General features: G+C 43.3%; 1 protein-coding gene across 3 annotated transcripts in view; it reads right to left on the bottom strand.

The window, feature by feature from the left end:
- The window catches only part of ABCA1 (ATP binding cassette subfamily A member 1), a 163,466-nt gene that overhangs the window by 97,266 nt on the left and 48,076 nt on the right, over window positions 1-18,124 (bottom strand). For all 3 annotated transcript variants that reach the window (XM_059411157.1, XM_059411156.1, XM_059411154.1), the window contains exons 2-3: window positions 9,373-9,536; window positions 387-480 (exon numbers count right to left, since the gene is read on the bottom strand). In XM_059411157.1, coding sequence (XP_059267140.1) covers window positions 387-480; window positions 9,373-9,438 — 160 coding nt within the window. In that variant the 5' untranslated portion in view covers window positions 9,439-9,536. The remainder of the gene's footprint in view (window positions 1-386; window positions 481-9,372; window positions 9,537-18,124) is intronic.

The following is an 18,124-nucleotide window of genomic DNA, read 5'->3' as shown; positions in this document are numbered from 1 at the left end:
GATATGTTTCCCTGATTTACAACTGTGCAATTAAGACATAATGACATGAAAAAAACCTGGCAGGTCCAGATGACAACTGAGTTAAGGCACGGCCTCAGGGGGCTCTTTTAATCACCATCCTCTGACTTATCAGTAAGCTTTTACTTTCATGATCTAAAATGTATGAAACAGATGTTGGCTTTTATTATAATTACTGTTATTACCATTGGCTAGGACTAAAATGGTTTCCTGAGGTCACACCTTATCAAAAAATTGGAAGCGTTTCTATTCCAAACCATGTGCAGTGTTTCCTAAAGATAGTGTCTTGGAACAGGTCAAATGTAGTCTATACCCACTCCTGGATGTCACGTGCCAGTAGACTCTCCAGCGGGCTGCTCAGTACTTACATTCGTGTTGTTCATAGGGTGGGTAACTCAGCCGAACGGAGATCAGGATCAAAAAGATAAATAGAGGCCAGGCCACTTCCAGCAACAGCTGACACTGAGAGGGAAATAAAACAGAGCACTGTGCATTTAAAAAATAACATGGATGCTTAACTCTACTCGCCTTTGGGAAATCCACAGTTGTTAATTAAACAACTGATGGCCCCTCCAGCCTCTGCCACCACTCTCCCAGCTTCAACAACACTGAATTGTTGGCAGTTCTCATAGCATACTATTCCATACCTCTGTGTTCTCCATAAGAAAGGGAAACCCCTCCTATCCTAATTCCTCTGGCTCATTACTTACTATCCATTCTACAGAATACTCCAACACCATTTCCTTTATTAAAATCTCAGGCTGAGTGAGAAACCCTTCTCCTGTAACAGTAACCCATGCATTTTCCTCCCAGAGCCTTTTCCTCCATCCTGAAATCATCTATCACTGGCCACTTCCGGCAACAGGAGCACTCTGAAGGCAAGCACTGAGTCAGCTTCGTATTCCCAGCCCTAGGAGCTATATCAGGTAAGGAAGGACCCTTAGTGGAAGGAGGGGGCGGGGCAAACTGCTGTGCTCAGCACACCACCTCTGCACCTTTAACTGCACACAAAGGTGCCCCCCTACACACACACTGGGCTGAGAAGAAGGCACCAAAGGACAATGGAAATTGACACAGGGTTCCACATCAACCTTTGTGCCTCCAGGACTGCAAAGAGCTGAGAAAAGTGCAAAGTTCTTCTTCCCTGTCTAGCAAGGTCTCAGTACCATATTCTCCAGTGGGTTAGAAGATCATTAAACTTACTGGTGAGCATGATCCACTCTGGTTGAAACAATGTGGTGTCTCTAAACCTAAACCCTGCCTTGGTGAGTTGCCAAGGGATAAATAAGCCCAGGGACAGTATGGAAATCTTTAGGCATAATTTAATTGAACCAGGGGTGTTCAGAAAACTAGCTTCACTGCCTGAAGCTCTCACCTCTTCCATTCCCATCATTTCTAGATCCTAAGGTTCTAATTAGGATGAACACCAAAGAGCCCAGAAGAGTCACGGGGCCTTGTGGTTAAGAGTAATTATAACTGTGGCTGCAGAGCCACAAAGTCAATAGAACACTGGCCTGAAATCCTCCCTTTTTTTTTTCTCAAACAGAATTTTTTTCCCTTGATCTTTAAGTCCATATATTTTTATTGTGGAAAACTTGAAATTAAAAAATTCTAAAAAAGTAGAAAAAAGTAAATACAAATCACCCTTAATCCTACTTTCCAAAGACAATCCCTAATAAACTGAGCTAACAATGCCCTCTATTAATATTTTTATCTTTTTTTTCTATGCATACATGAATACTTTTACCTACAAAACTGCATCACACAGTACATTTTCCTTTTTCATTTAACATTATAATTGGGGGTGTTTTCCATGACATAAAATATTTTCTTAAAAGATGGATTTTAACGGCCACTTTGATATTCCATACTGTGAATAGATCATAATTAATTAAACTCTCTGTTCTTGCTGGTACTTCAGAGTGTTTTTGGTTTTTTGTTTATCATTTGCTATTGCATTTTGGTATTTTAAATAACCCACTTTTAATTTCCAAAGACCTTTGATATGATTACCCATTAAACTCTTTTTTAAATCTTCTTTTTGGAAGGAAATACAAAGATGATAATAGTAGATGTCCTGGGGTGATAAAAACACAAGTGATTTTTTTTTTTAAATACATCCCTGTGTTTCCTAAATCTTCCATAATAAGCATGTTATTACTTCTTGAATGGAACAAAAATCCACTGCTATCATATAACCATGAAGAATAATTTATACTATTTGATACCACACAGCAACATGGGGGGAGGAGAGATGGGGAGGTATAAATGGGTCCCTCTTTGGAAGAAAGTATGCTGTCAATGGGGTCTCCAAGACCAAAGACATGGCTGTACTTCCTAATATTTCTATACATAATCCCAAAGAGGCCACACATACTGAAATCTCCAAGCTTTCAAATGACATTTGGTCTCTTCTACCAGCAGAGTTGCAAGTCCCTCCTTGGAGTCTCCCAGGTACACCCTGCCTTCACCAGCACTTGGCACAGCAGGGGCCCTATTTAAAAAGGACTTTCTCCCACACCATCACTTTCTTCTCACTAAGCTTGCCACATAGAAAGTCTTAAAAAATGTTGAGAAAGAGAATGAACTGAAGTTTATAAAATAATAAAGATGGAAGTATACATCAGTTGAGCCCTCTCGGAAAGCAATTTGGCCATATGTAGTCAAAAGACATGTTTATCCCCCGTGACCAAGTAATATGTATACGAAGTCATCCTATAGAATTGAATTTAAAATATCAAAAAGCTATATACATGAAGTTATTCATCCACTGAAACACTATAATTGCAAAATATTGGAAACAACTTAGTTGCACAACACTGGGGAAATTATTAAATTACAGTACACCTACTGGACAATGTATTACACTGTCATTACATCTACGAAACACAGACACTATTAACCATGTAATATTAAGTGAAAAAACCAGAACACAAAATTGTATGTTACAAGCATACAGCTAAATAAAATCACTTACAAGTATTAACAAACAATTACGCCATTTTAAAAAATGGGCTGTGAATGAAGTCAGAAAAGAATAATGAATTCAGAAAAAAACAAAAACAAAATTGAATGAAGAGTATGAATAAGTTACCAACCTTGGCACTCAGAAGCTAACATTTGTACATTTAGGATAAATAGTAGCTATCATTTATTTATTTAGAGTCCAATATGTAGTAGGCACATTACATATGGATTATTTCATTCAATCCTCCAAACAACCTTGTGATATAGGAGCCATTATTGTCCCCATTTTATGTGTGGCAAGGCTAAAGCTCAAAAAGGGGTAAGTAATGGAGACAGAGACAGAGTTAGGATTAACTGCTAGTTCTGCCCAACTCCAGAGGCCACCATGGCATTGACAGAGCAGGTGACCCAGCTGGGAAATGACCACATTCAGTGGCAAGGTCACAAAACATCAACTGGTTCCACAGAAGTAACATGAATTATAATATGTACAGTCAAGAATGAGCACCTACTGTATACCAGGTTATTTTGAGGTATCTCATCTCTTAATATTTAATTTTCATAATAACTGAGATAGGATGAACTGTTACCATGAAGCTAAGATTTAGAGAGGTTATCACCCATAACCTCTTAAGAGAGTGCACTAGCAGTTGAACCCAGCTCTAGTGACCCCCATGTGCTTTTTTTTTTTTTAAAGATTTTATTTATTTATTTATTTGACAGAGAGAGACCACAAGTAGGCAGAGAGGCAAGCAGAGAGAGAGAGGAGGAAGCAGGCTCCCTGCTGAGCAGAGAGCCCGATGTGGGACTCGATCCCAGGACCCTGAGATCACGACCCGAGCCGAAGGCAGCGGCCTAACCCACTGAGCCACCCAGGCGCCCCCCACCATGTGCTTTTGCATCCATTTTACAGATGGGAACACTGAGGTCCAGAGAGTTAATAAATAAGCATTCAAATGTTGGCAATAGGAAAAAAAAAATGTTGGCAATAGGGTATGAATTTATCAAATTAAAACTACTGTAAACTACCAGGAATGTCAGTGGCATCCTGCAATGGTAGATTTTGGGCCAAAAGATCCTTCTCTTGCTAACCTCCTAAGTTACAATACTTTCTTTACCTGTGAAACAGAAATTTTAATGCATGTCTCTCAGAACTGCTTTGAAACTTAAGAAAATAATGGATATAAAAGCATTTCAAAACTATAAAACACAGTCTACACATCAAAAATCAGTATTATAACGATGAAGATTACTTGAAAACATGGTAATATACACACCAAATAATGTTAAATGAAAGCAGAAAATAGAACATATAATGGTACATATACAAGTGATGATTATAATTGTCTCCTTTGGCTTATTGTCACTCAAGTCCCTTCAGTGCCAAGGACCACACAATCCGACCCTCACAATCATGCCCCATCTACCTCAGAGACTTCTTTTGCACATAAAATAAAATTCAACTGCCCTTCCCAGCTCCAATGCCAGGCATGATCTGGCCCTGCCAGTCCCCAACTCATCCCTAGCCAATCCTCATTCACCCCACCAGAGCCACTGGTTTTTCTGTTCCTTGACTCAGGAGCACACATTGGGTCCCATGGCCATCATACTTTCTATCTCTCTAGGAATATGGTGCTCCTCATCTCTGAGCTCCTGATCTTCCCCAGCTTTATGTTCAGAGCTCTCGGCTTACCTGTCATAATGTTCCATCCTAAATTAAGTCCCTACCCATAGCCTCGTGGTATCTAACACAGTGCCACAGTGTGTCTGATTTATTGTCTTCCTAACACCTAATATAGATTATAATTTTATTTTTACTTCTGGGATCATGAGTCTCGTATCTGCTTCCCTCACTGAACAGTAAGCTCTGTGAGGACAAGGATCGTGTCTGTCCACTTCATCACCACACACCCAGCACACTCCCCCACATGTAGTAGGTGCTCCGTAAATATGTATTCAAATGAAACAATAAATGACTATGGGTTCTAACTTTCTTCATTCCACAGAATACGAAACTAAAACTCAAGAGAAGTGGGTTTCCCTCAGCCATTGAGGCACATGGTGGCCACGCTGGAAGTAGACCTGAATTAAAATTGAATAGAAATCAGAATTACTATCTGGATTTGGACCGTCACTACCAGCCCAGGAACAAGGACAAGGAAGAAATTCATCAGCTGGAACTGGAAGTGGGAAGGGAATGTAGAAATTTTTCATCTGCCCTGGAAAATTCTCTAATGGCTTTTAAATGAGGAGTTTTAATTTTTATTTATTTGTTTATTCCTTGTCATTAACCAATGTCCAAATACTGAGACTCCATGCAAAAATTAGAATTACCTATTTTCCCAGCCACATGACTAATCAGATCTCACGGAGACAATAGCAAAGGCACAAGAGAGAGGCCATATGGCCCCACACTCCCATCTGTTCCATGGGACCTTGGCCTTTGGCTCAGCCTGAAACTAGAGGAGGATCCTGAGAACTCTGAAGCCCCTTGCCCTTCCTGTCCCAAGCCCTGTTTGTGCTGCAAGACTGCCACCCACACAAGTTAACCGTTACTTTGAACCCAAACTGAGCTTTGCCCCCAACTTTCGTAACTTAGTGTATTCTTTGCCTAACAGCAACAACGGAAAGCTAACCCTGGTTGATGGTCCCCATGAAGGGCACAATTGGGGGCACAAGAGAGGTCCCCAGGATTCATCAGCAAACAAGGAGACAGAGAGAAAGGGCAAATGCTGGCTTTCCACGGGGCTATTCTGGGGTGTACTGTTCAGCACCCAGCTTTCAAACATTCTTCCCGGCAGGAGGACACAAGGCCTCTACAACAGAGGAGCCTCCTTGAGACCTGCAAACTGATGGCCCACTGGACACACTCACCACTCGTTCAGCAAATGTGTTTTCAGCATATCCTGGGTGCCAGGCTCTAGGCCTGAGGGTGTATACTCTAGGATCTGAGAAAATGGGAAATAAGCAATGGTTTTCCACACATTGTAGGCAAGAATTGCCATGGAGCTTCTTCCCCTGTCTAGTGGACAGGGTTGGTTCTGACTATGTGAGCTAACAAAGTGGTACCAAAACCCTTAACAGGTCCCACTGTCTCAAAAATAATCCAGAAATCCAAGCCAGGTGGGTTGGGAAGTAGCTTAAGATCCATGGGCATTAAACTTTGAATGCATACAAAGCAAAGTCCAAAAAAAAAAAAAAAAAAAAAAGCCTGTAGGGCCACCAAGAAACTGGTTCTGGTGTTCCTTCCATGATTAACCCACTCTCGACCCCTGCCCCGCTGCCTGGAATTCCAAGTTCCATGAACTGGACAAGGGGCAGGTCAGATCTTTCTAGCTCTGACAATCTAAGCATCTGTAACCTGAAGTAAACCACCTTTTTTTCTGGTTCAGCAAAATATATTTTCTTTAGATATCAGGAAGGGAAGAAGGACAAGCCAGTAGGCTTGTGCTATATCACCTAGAAAATCCCTTTTGAGTCAGGATGCTGTATCTTTACTTCCCCCAACAAAAACTTCCATACGATTACAAATCGCCTTTGACTAAGCCTGCCTATCTCTCCAATCCTAACTTTTTAAACCCACAAGCAATACTAAGCTAGAAGCAGCAAGCTCCAGACTAGTCTGGATAGCCCAACCCCATCTCTTATTCCAGGCCCCTGTGCTCCTGAGTCCTTGCTTTGATGTTGGGGAAATCCCTTCTCTGCTTTGCATCTCAGTGTTCTTATCTGTAAAATGAGAGGTCTATGCCGGACTACCCTAGAGCCCCACTTTCATTGCTAAGATAATACTATTCTTTCCATCTCTCAGTGGCTAATGGACATACTATGACAGAGACAGTTCCTCATCATGTGACCTGCTGCCACCAGGATGAGAAGAGGCAGTAGTTAAGAAGTCAGGACAGGTGATGAAAACACAGAACCTGGAAACACCAAGACCTGGGAACAGCTATGAGAAACAGGGGCAGAGGCAAGGAAAAGGCCAGAAATGTCAAGATTTTGAGACTGAAAATAGAAAAAATAATGATACTACTGAAAAGCAATTTGGCATAGTGATTTAGAGCACCAATGCTAAAGTCGGGTCATCTAGATTTGAACCCTGCCTGCATTTGCTCCTGACCAGTGGTGCGGACCTCAGACTGATTACTTAATCTCTCTCTGTACTTCAAGTACCCCAGATACAGCACAAGGAAAAAACAGTATTTCATGGGGTTCTAAAGAATTCAACCAATTAATAACCCACTTAAGTGCTTAGCACATGGAAACTCGTTCTAAGTGTTTGCTTTTATTATATTATATAATAATATGTTATATTTTATGATTACAATTATCACCAAGACAGATAAGATACATAGATTCTAGTTTCCACTCTCTAGCTAGTGACCTTAAGATTCAAATCCCTACCTGTAACATTAAGGACTTAAAAAATAAAAATCATTGTTTCTCAGACTATAATACATACTCCTGAGAGATTAAATATGAGGCCTTTGTGAGGATTTTAAACAATTTTCTGTTTTCATTGCAATGGTCATCTAAACAAATTCAAATAAACATAACTGAATTTTCTGAATGCCTACTTTATAACTACTTCTGGCACAAGATTTCAAAGCCCAAGTTTGTATTTGTGTCTGTGATTGTGTTGGCACCAATATAATTATAGCAGACTAATGAGAAAGGAACAGATGCAGACGCAATTTATAAATGATGAGATTGGACCAACTGAAAGCCAAATGACATCAAATGAAGGTCACTAGAAAAGTGGTTGAAGAATGGAATCATTAGCACAAAGTAATATAGACAGTCCAGGCAGCTGTCTTACTATATTAACAATGTGAATTGGATTGTATTGGTTTTGCAATTTTGTTTGCATTTCCTTTGTAAGTATGAACGGGTTGTATGGTTGTGTAATGACCTATAAGTACAGAGGTTTCACATGTGTACACATTTAAATAACATTACAATAAAAAAGAAATTTCATGAACACAAGGAGACCTTGATACTTCTGTTCTTTAAAGAAGGTCTAAGCATTATGCTAGTTTGAGAAACACTAAGTTCTCTCAAAGGTCTCTTATGGTTCTTTGAGTCTAAGAAAGATGATCATTTTGGTTATCCTTTTGGTTATAGACCTGTTAAGCCTAGTTAAGATAGCTCAGTAGGGGGGCGCCTGGGTGGCTCAGTGGGTTAAAGCCTCTGCCTTCGGCTCAGGTCATGATCCCGGGGTCCTGGGATCGAGCCCCGCATCGGGCTCTCTGCTCAGCAGGGAGCCTGCTTCCTCCTCTCTCTCTGTCTGCCTCTCTGCCTACTTGTGATCTCTGTCTGTCAAATAAATAAATAAAATCTTTAAAAAAAAAAAAAAAGATAGCTCAGTAGGGACACAGGCTTAGAACTCAGAAAAAAAAGCAAGGCGGGAAACAGATTTAGAAGCCAACTACAGGGGCAGCTCAGTCGGTTGGTTATCTGCCTCTTGATTATGGCTCAAGTCATGCTCTCAGGGTCATAAGAGAGAGACACCCATGTTGGGCTCGGCGCTCAGCAAGGGGTTCTGCTTAAGATTCTCTCTCCCTCTCCCTCTTCCCCCAGCCTCTGCGGGCAATCTCTCTCTCTCTCTCTGAAATAAATAAATGTCTCTTTAAAGAAAAGAGAAAAAAGAGGCCAACTACAGATCCGTACAGCTAAACCCAGGACACCTAAATGGAGTGTCCAAGAGTGTTTGGAGCTAGACAAGCCAAGAGCTAATGTCTGGGCTTCAGGGAATTCACCATGCCTCACAGCCTTCCCCTTCCTCTGTGTAAAAATACCATTCACCCGAGCATTAAAGATGATCTTCTCAGGATTACGCAAAGAGTTCTGTGTCCCATCCAGGAAATGAATGGCTTAGAACCTCCACAGAAATCAAACAAATCTCATTTTTACATTCCTCCTGGCTTGCAGTGAGAGCTGAGACAGTCCACGAGAACCAGTCTCTACAGGAGCTGGGCCCTTAACTCACTTAACTCACCTCCCAGAAACAGATGGGGCCTTGGGTGCTCTCGCAGAGCCAACAGACCCCCAGGGCTGCGGTAAAAGGAAAGAGTGGGATGCTCAGAGGCAACTCTGTGACAGATTCCAGAGGTCAGAACCCATGCCTGGGCACTAGCACACACTAAAGCTAACGTTTCTGCCTGGCTCCTAATCTTCCCTCTCTGATAAGCAATAGAGCTACTTCAGGACCACATGGACCTGTGCCCACCAGGGCCAGAGTCATCCAGTCCCTTTGAGAAAACCGAGAGGATTCCCTCTCCTCCTTCCTCCCACCCCTAACTCTAAACCATGAAGAAAAGCAAGAGAGAACACTGCCCCCACCACCACCACCCCAACCCACCACCCCGCATCGGAGAATCCCAGGCTTACTGTTTGTCTTCTTCTGAAAGTGAGGTTCTTCCACAGCAGCAACCTCAGCTGAGGCCAGTAAGCCATGTTACCGCTGCTAGCACCCCCAGCAGATGCGTGTGGCTCAGGAGCCCGTGGAGGCAGTGGCCGCAACTCACGGCAGGGCCGCTGTGGCTGGTCATTAACTGAAAGATAAAGCAGGAGGGGAGAGCGCTATCAGCTGCTGCTCCAAAGCCAGACGCCAGGGAGGGCTGCTGCTCCAGCCCCCTCACCTTAAACCTCAGGACCCGGATGGGCATCCTCATTGCTCTCAGGAAGTCCCGAGTGCCCAGCTTCTGGCTTCAGGGTTTTCCTGTAAACCCAAATTCTGGAGGCTTTCCAGCAGCCGCCTGGAAGCTAGTCATTATAATTCTAATCATTTTAGCTCCATGGCTGTGATCGTCTGGGATTGAAAAATGCCCTTATGAAAACAAACTCAAGTGTTGGGTCAAAACACTGAGGTTGGAAATGGCATATGGGAATCCCAGAGACCTGCCACCCCTAAGAAAATGCCTCCCTTCTGATAAAATGTTAGCCGCGGTTATAAACTTTGCCTCGAATCTGGAGTAATTTCTGCTATTCCTTGAAAATCTGCTGTGGGGTACATTTTCATCTGGCCACACAGTTGTGTCCTTCAAATGATAAATGGCACCATCGAGAAAGCAAGTTTCCCAATCTGGAAAGCCACAGTGCATGGGAGAAGACCCTGAGGAAACACCGGGAAAGTGTCATTGACACCTGGTTCCCAGATGATGGGGCCAATCCCGGCGCTGTGTGTCTGTGGAAAGAAAACAACACCCCGTGGAGAAACAAGTCAGCGAACGCAGGCGGAGAGCATCACCGGTGAGAGCAGCAAGCTCCCGCTGTCCAGACACATGCACGCTCTGGCTCTGCTCCACCTGCGCCTGCGCACGGCCAGGCTGCTCTGCCCGCGCCTGCGCACCGGCCCGGCTCCGCCGCGTCAGGGGCCACGGGTACCACGGGTACCACGGCGGGGACTGCTTCCCTGTGGTGGGAGAAGGGATGGTTCTCATAAACGGGGGATACAACATTCTGTGTTTCCCGGCTGCCCCTCAACAACTGTATTTATTAAATGCTGGAATTTATACTAAGCACCTGTACTAAAATTAAAGTTGGAGAAGGGGCAGAAAGTAAAAATAAATAAATAAATAAATAAATAAAGGTGGAAGAAGAAGGGAGGGACACACAGTCAAAGCTAGGCTCTGCGGGCCCTCCGTAGTCACGAACTCTTGGCAGAAACCAGCTTTACTTCTAAATAGCTCAGTTTATCATGGTGGCCCCGAGTGGAGGGGGAGGTGGGAGTGGTAGATTAGGCATGAGGAACAAATAGCAAAAAGAATGAATGCAGTGACTACCTATGGATACAAAACCAAGTATTGGACTAAAATTTGAGTCCAGGGGCGCTTGGGTGGCTCAGTGGGTTAAGCCTCTGCCTTCCTCTCAGGTCATGATCTCAGGGTCCTGGGATCGAGCCCCGCATCGGGCTCTCTGCTCGGCAGGGAACCTGCTTCCTCCTCTCTCTCTCTCTGCCTGCCTCTCTGCCTACTTGTGATCTCTCTCTGTCAAATAAGTAAATAAAATCTTTGAAAAAATATAAAAATAAAAATCTGTTGAGTCCAAATGAAATCTCAATGCAAAGATCAACCTCTAGCAGGATTTTACTCTTTAGTCACTTACCCTTCAAGGACTTGCATTCAAAACCTCCAGAGAAGATAAGAGATTGGAGGGAGTTTTCAGTGTCAAAGAAGAAAGAGTGACCCTACTATTACATTATGTTGTTGTTGGGTTTTTTTTAAGATTTATTTATTTATTTATTTGTCAGAGAGAGAGAGAGAGCGCGCGCGAGCGCGCACACAACCTGGCAGAGTGGCAGGCAGAGGTAGAGAGAGAAGCAGGCTCCCTGCCAAGCAAGGAGCCAGATGTGGAACTGAATCCCAGGACCCTGCAATCATGACCTGAGCCGAGGGCAGCGGCTTAACTGACTGAGCCACCCAAGTGTCCCTGTATTTTAATTCATTCATTGACAACCGGACAAATCGGGAATTCCTCCCAAATATTCAAGCTTTAGGACCTCTTTTTTCTCTTTATCATTTGCTCAGCAAATCTCTAGGACATGGACCCTCTCCTCAAATTTCTCACCCCAGAAAGAAGAGTTAAACCAGCAATTCATCCGTTCTGTTGGCAATTTGATTGTTTAAAGATGTCAACTGACCTCCCAGGCACTGAGAGCTAGAATGGGACTGTGAGACATGTTTGTAATCCCAAATTGTTTTGTAAGTGGCCTAGCATAGGGCCTGCATTCCAGAAACACTGAAATAAACAATTAGCTAGGTTTTTCTCATGCAAAAGCTGCCCTCCAGAAATTACTTAGTTGATTTAGAAGCTACAGGAATCTTTTCAGATCCCCGAGGTAACAGTGAGGAGGTTGAAATGCAAGTTTGTAATTTCAAAAGGACAATTAACCTAGCAGAAAGAGCACCAATAGGGAGTAACCCCAGCTTCCCAACTATGGGCCCTTGGCCAAGCCTTTATACTCTATGGGCACTAATTTCCCCCATCAAAATAATGCAGATGACAATAACTACCTTGCATGAGTGTTCAAAGACTAAATAAGATAATATAAATAAGTTCCTGACACAGTACATGGCACACTGTAAATGCCAAAGAAATGAGTTCCCTTCTCCTCACTTTTGTCTGTTCTATCAGTACCTTCTAACAGAGAAATGGTTATGTCCTGTCCAAACATTTATTTCTATTCCATTATTTCTAGCAAAACCATCATGGGTTTCAGGAAAGGTAGTAGGGGCCAGGTAGGAAAGACAAAATCTGAATAGCCTAGTGTTAGAGACCCCCATGGTCAAACCCGAGCACAGACCCCCGCCCCCTAATCTGAGGGGGAAATCTCAGCAGAAAATAAGACACACCTCGATAGAGTGTTCATGAATTGAGAAAGGCCAGGAAGAGGTTTTTTTGGGGACTCTTTTCCTTTAAGTAGAGTTTCTGGATCTCCAGACAAGGGTTCTGGGCCCAGGGACCCTCCAAGAGACATAGAGAGAAGGTTGTCAGGAAGAAGTAGCCCAAAGCAGCACTGGAGACTCTGCTCTGGCTTCGCTGGGTGCACACAGACAGGCTTCTCTTCCCAAATGCCCCTCGCAACTTGGCATGGCCCTGGCCTTCTGTGTAATTCCCTCCTCCCACTTCAGAACACAGCGATCAGAGCAACTCTGTCCACAGAGGAGGGTTTGGCAATGCCCAAAACGCCCTGCTCAGGTATCTGAAGCCAAAGGGATATTTCTACATTAGTTTTCCAAGGAAGTGAACAAACAAACCAAAACCAAGAAGAATGCAGTACTATGTACTAGATTTCTCAATATTTCAAAGTTAGTCCCACTCTTGCTTCTGCCCTTATGCACATTTCCAGTTACTGGCTGGAAAGGGTCCTACTTCACAATCACCGCCAGTCAATAGGCCACTCTCATCCCACTCCTGGGTGGCCACAGCAGCCACGTCACTGGTGTCCCTGCCTCCAGTCTTGTCCCCTCCCATCCATTTATCACAAAGCAGCTGCAGTTGTTGGATGGATGAATGGTGTATCCACATATGCTACCCCCCTCTCAGAAGCCTTTGTCAGCTCCCCACCGCCCTGAGGACGAGGTCCACTCCGTATGATGGTTTAGCCAGTCTCCCTGATGACTCCTACTCCTCTCACACTGCTCCTCACCTCCCAAACCCTGCCCAGAAGAAACTGCTTACAAGCTCTGAATGGGTCAAACTCTCTCCTACTCCTCGGTGTGTTCTCTCTCTGTCCCAGAAACCCTTTCTCCCAGTACTGTCAGCCTGGCTAACTTTTCCTCAATCTTAGGTCTCCATTTAGCTGCCCCTTGCCTGGATCCTGCCTTGATGACCTCCCCGGCACCGACACCTGGGTTAGGAGTCCTTCCGGGGTGCTTTCAGGGATGCCTCTGTTTTCCCCGGAAGCATTTCTCTCACATTCTGAGTCTGCAGGGACCATTTCTGTTTCCTTCATCACTGTGTTCCTAGTACCTGGCATGTGGTAAGCAGTCAGGGAATGTTTGCTTACTTAATTAACTAAGAGATGGACAAGAGAAATAGGGTTTCAGGATGTAAGGGCGGTGGCATTCCTGGGCCTGCGGTAACTGATTTCTCAACCTTGATTAACCGATTCCAGCAAATTGTCCCCAGAGAGGGAACTCTAGGTTCATCAGGCTTCTACCACACAGTCTGCAGCCACAAAGGACTGCTGAGCTTTCCCAGGTGATTCCTGGGGCATCCGGGAAAATGTAATTAAATCACGGTCTACTTCCCACAAACACCAGGTTTAGCTAAGGCCTGAGCAAGCCGTCCCCAGGCCAGCAGAGCCAGGAAATCTGCCTTCTGCCAATCTCCGTGCTCACGTCCTAGGTGCTGCTCTTTCTCTCCAGCTCTTGGCATCAGTCACTCAGGTGGACCATCTTTTGCCAAATATAACATAGTTTCCACACCCTCACCTTCTTTTGTACAGTATGGACCTTTTTCAAATCTTTTGCTAGTTTTTAAGTAGGCTCCATGCCCAGTGTGGAGCCCAGTACAGAGCTTGAACTCATGACCCAGATATGAAGACCTGAGCTGAGATCAAGAGTTGCACACTTAACTGACTGAGCCACCCAGGTGCCCCCAGGACTTTTCAACTCTTTAACCAGTTTTTTAGAGAAATTTTCACTTCAAATGCTCCTGGTATTATAAAATTATTAGTAACTAGAGAATACAACAGGCTGCTAAAACTTAACCTTCTCAAATAAGCAAAGGTGCTCAACATCATTAGTTGCAGAGAAATGCAAATTAAGAACACAATGAAACACTACTACACATCTGCTGGAAGTATAAAGATTTAAAAAAAAAAATTTTAAGATTTTATTTATTTATTTGACAGAGATCACAAATAGGCAGAGAGGCAGGCAGAGAGAAAGGAGGAAGCAGGCTCTTCGCGGAGCAGAGAGCCCGATGCAGGGCTCGATCCCAGGACCCTGGGATCATGACCTGAGCCGAAGGCAGAGGCCTTAACCCACTGAGCCACCCAGGCGCCCCAAGATTTTTAAAAATTTTAAAGTGATAGCAAGTTATGTGAAGCAACTGGAACTCTCACGTGCTGCTTATGGGAATGTAAGATGGAACAGATACTTTGTAAAACAGTTTGGCGATTTGTTGTAAAGTTACACACAGACTTATGATACAGCCCAGCCACCTCATGCTAGGTATTTACCCAAAAGATAGAGGAGGGTCTATGTTCAAGCAAAGACTTGTGTGTGAATGTTTATAGAAGTCTTACATGGACTTATATAGCCGAAACTGAAAATAACCCAAATGTCTATCAACTAAGGGGTAGATTTAAATGGAATACTACTCAGCAATAAACAAAGAACAAACTACTGATAGGTACAACAGCATAGATGAATCTCAAAAGCCTTACGCTAAGGGAAATGTGCAAGACACAAGAGACCACCTATTAGAGGACTCCTTCTACAAGACATTCTGAAAAGGTAAAACAATGGGGACAGAAATCAGATCAGTGGTAATGGGTGGAGGTAAAAACAGGTTGCAAAAGGAGTATTGGCCGATGGAAATGTTCTAGATCATGATTCTGGCAGTTATTAGGAAACTATAGAGACATCAAAACTCATCAAACTGTATATGTTAAAAGGGTAAATTTAACTGTATGTAAATTCTACATCAATAACCTGACTCCCTCCCCCCAAAAATCACTTGCCTTCCATTTTAATAGTTAATCTATTCCACACATCCAATCATGCCTTTGAGGACCTGGGAGTGTGTGTAAAGTCTGATTATTGTGTGATTCACTAGCAAGGTGAACAGTTGATAAAATATTCACTGCATATTCATTCAACAAATAAGGAAGCCTTCACTCTGCAAGGATCCCTTTAGCACAATAAATATTACTGAGTGCCTATTATGTGCCTGGTTCTGTTCTAGACACTGGAGATTCTTCAGTGAACAAAAGAGGCAAAGGTCTTGTTCCTGTGGAACTTCTACTCTAGATGGAATATAGACAAATCGCAATGGGTTGTTAAGGCAGTGGGCGGTAGGAGTAACGAAGAAAAATACAGCAGAGTCAGGGGAAAGTATGGGGGGAGGGGTAACTCCTTTCTGAGGAAGTGCCTTTAGGACAGTGAAATGACACTGGGCTGTGCTAGTAGCAAAAGGGTCACCAAATGACAGCTGAATTCTTTCAACTTTTCCCTAAACCAATACCCGGAATGTCAGATAGACTTAGTGACACTGCCAAAAGAAACAAGAAAAAACAACAACAACAACACCTAAATATAGGTTTGCAGAAGGCTTGGTGTGAAGAGGAAAATAGATGACCCCAGTTAGCACCTACCCCACTGCTCTCCCACGCCCTTCCTCACCAAAACGTGTGGCTCTTTTGAACACCACGTGTAGATTTCAAAGAGAGATGAAAAATATAAAGAAGAAACGAGGGGAGAGAAAGAAGAAGTCCTGCTCAAAACCAAGGTAGGAGGGTTTTTTCCTCACTTGGCAAAGCCAAAAGAAAAACAGGAACTACTTCCCGTGACTGCCTTCTACCCTTCCCAGGCATTAAATCTGTCTATGGAAATGTAACAGGGGAGAAAAAATGCACACGTTTGCACTGCTGCCAGGATCTCCTCCTAGTCTCTACAGTAACCAAAGGGTGGGTTGGCCATTTTCCTTCCGCAAGAACGCTGGGAGCACAAGAAGCCAGGACTTACAACTATAGACCTGAGCTTCCATCTAAGGCCGGGCGGGGGACAACCATGACGATAACACCTCAGCCAGGACACATGCCAGAGGAGGACCGTCCTCAAGCAGGGACCACACCATCACCACTTCTCACTGGGGCAGAGAAGTTAGCCCCTCTAGGCAGAAGAGAACAAGCCCTCACAAAGCCCTCCTCCAGCCGGTTGTCTCCTCAGATAGAAAGAGTTCCATGTGGTTTTGGAGACCCATTCCTACCACACCCCTGTCCCAGCTTTAGAGAGAAGCTGAAGGCTCCAAAAAAGCAAGTGACTTGCCCAGACTCAACCCCTAGAGTTAGAGCTACCCCCACACTCCTCAAGAAGTAACTTTTTTCCAACAACTGTTCTATGCTCTTTCCCATTATCATATTTCTCTTATGGTTCTGTTCATTCTCCCGAACACATTTTTCTTACAAGTTCTACCCAAATAGTTCCTACACCCAGAACATGCAGTCAGCAACTGGTTTTCATTTTTCCCAAACAGTGGTCTTATAACTGTCAGTTCTTTAAATTTTCAATAAACAAACAAAGTGTATGTTCTGCTTCATTGACAAATATCTACATAGTTACTAGGAGTGAGACAGAAGTTGAAATTTGTGACAACAGCTTAGCATCTTAGCATCTCTCCCGATGAAACCTCTTATATCAACTAACAGCCCGCCAGTAACCTACAAAGCAGCAGGTAGATTTCAGGCAGAATTGAACCATATCACATATGAACTGAAAATGAGTTGGCACTAAACCTTAACTGATCGTCTATTCATGAGATGTTGATACAAGAGAAAGAACCCCCGATGTAGATGCCTCCTCATCTCCAGAGAGATATGGAAAGTCCTGCAAAATTAGGATAGGAAACCCATAAAGTCAGCAGAGCGTGCTTGCTTTGGAAAAGGTCTGTTCTTTAACTGCATCTCTGAGCACATGGCTCTGGATCAGTAACCACATTCAGGGAAAAGGCTAATGAGATTACTGACAAGTCAGAAAACCGGGCTGCTGCAGGTTCACTGCACCCATGACTGAAGACAGGATGGGGCTGCTGCGATGGGAAGAAGACATTTGGACTGTGACTTCTCCCCAGCTGACCCTGGCTTTAGTCAGTCTAAAGCTCATTTGACTGCCTCAGTTTAACTCCTCTGGGTTCCAGATGCCACCGAGCTCTCCACCTGTACTTAAAGCCATCTTGGCTAATCCCCTCAATTCCACCCCTCGCACTTCCTAACCATCCTGTAGACCCATAAACTTGGTGAAACTGGCCTTAATTGTCACTAGAGCCTACAGAAAGATCACTTGTGGTACTCAACCACCCCTAAGGGTGTATTCCTACTTAAACCGTAACATTTTAATACTCAAATTTGAGGAGAAAAAAGATGTAAGAAATCCTCCAAGATAAAAAGTCAAGGATAAAAGGAAGCCATTCTATCATTCAAGAAGATTTTGATTATTATAGAAGAGGCTCTGCTGCTATCACAATACCCATTTTTAAAATACAGATTCAATGAATTCTAGCAATTCTAACAATCTGTGATTCCGGGGACCTTTTTAAAAAATATCAAATGCATCATACTTGATTATTACTACCAATTAGTTTATAGAGGAATATATATTCAATTTCCTGGACAAAAGTATCTGCTAATAGCTAATTTCAAAATGAAGGCTACGAAATGAATACATAAATGAATACATAAAAACTGAAAGAGATCCACAAATACTATCAAATCCATAACTAGCCCTGGAGAAGAATCATTCCTCCTGTAGTTCACGATTCTATTTTAAAGGAGACTCACAAGGTTTAAATCTATTTCTATCACATCACCGATATTTGGACAAAGATCCTAGTTATCACTCTCAACATGGCGGTTGCTACTTTGCTCAAACAGTCTCAAGACTTCTAAAACTGTCAAGAGCCACAGGTTCCAAAA

Source organism: Mustela nigripes, chromosome 9 (genome assembly GCF_022355385.1).
Source record: "Mustela nigripes isolate SB6536 chromosome 9, MUSNIG.SB6536, whole genome shotgun sequence".
In the NCBI taxonomy this organism is placed as follows: Eukaryota; Metazoa; Chordata; class Mammalia; order Carnivora; family Mustelidae; genus Mustela; species Mustela nigripes.
This window is presented reverse-complemented; position numbering and strand designations above follow the sequence as displayed.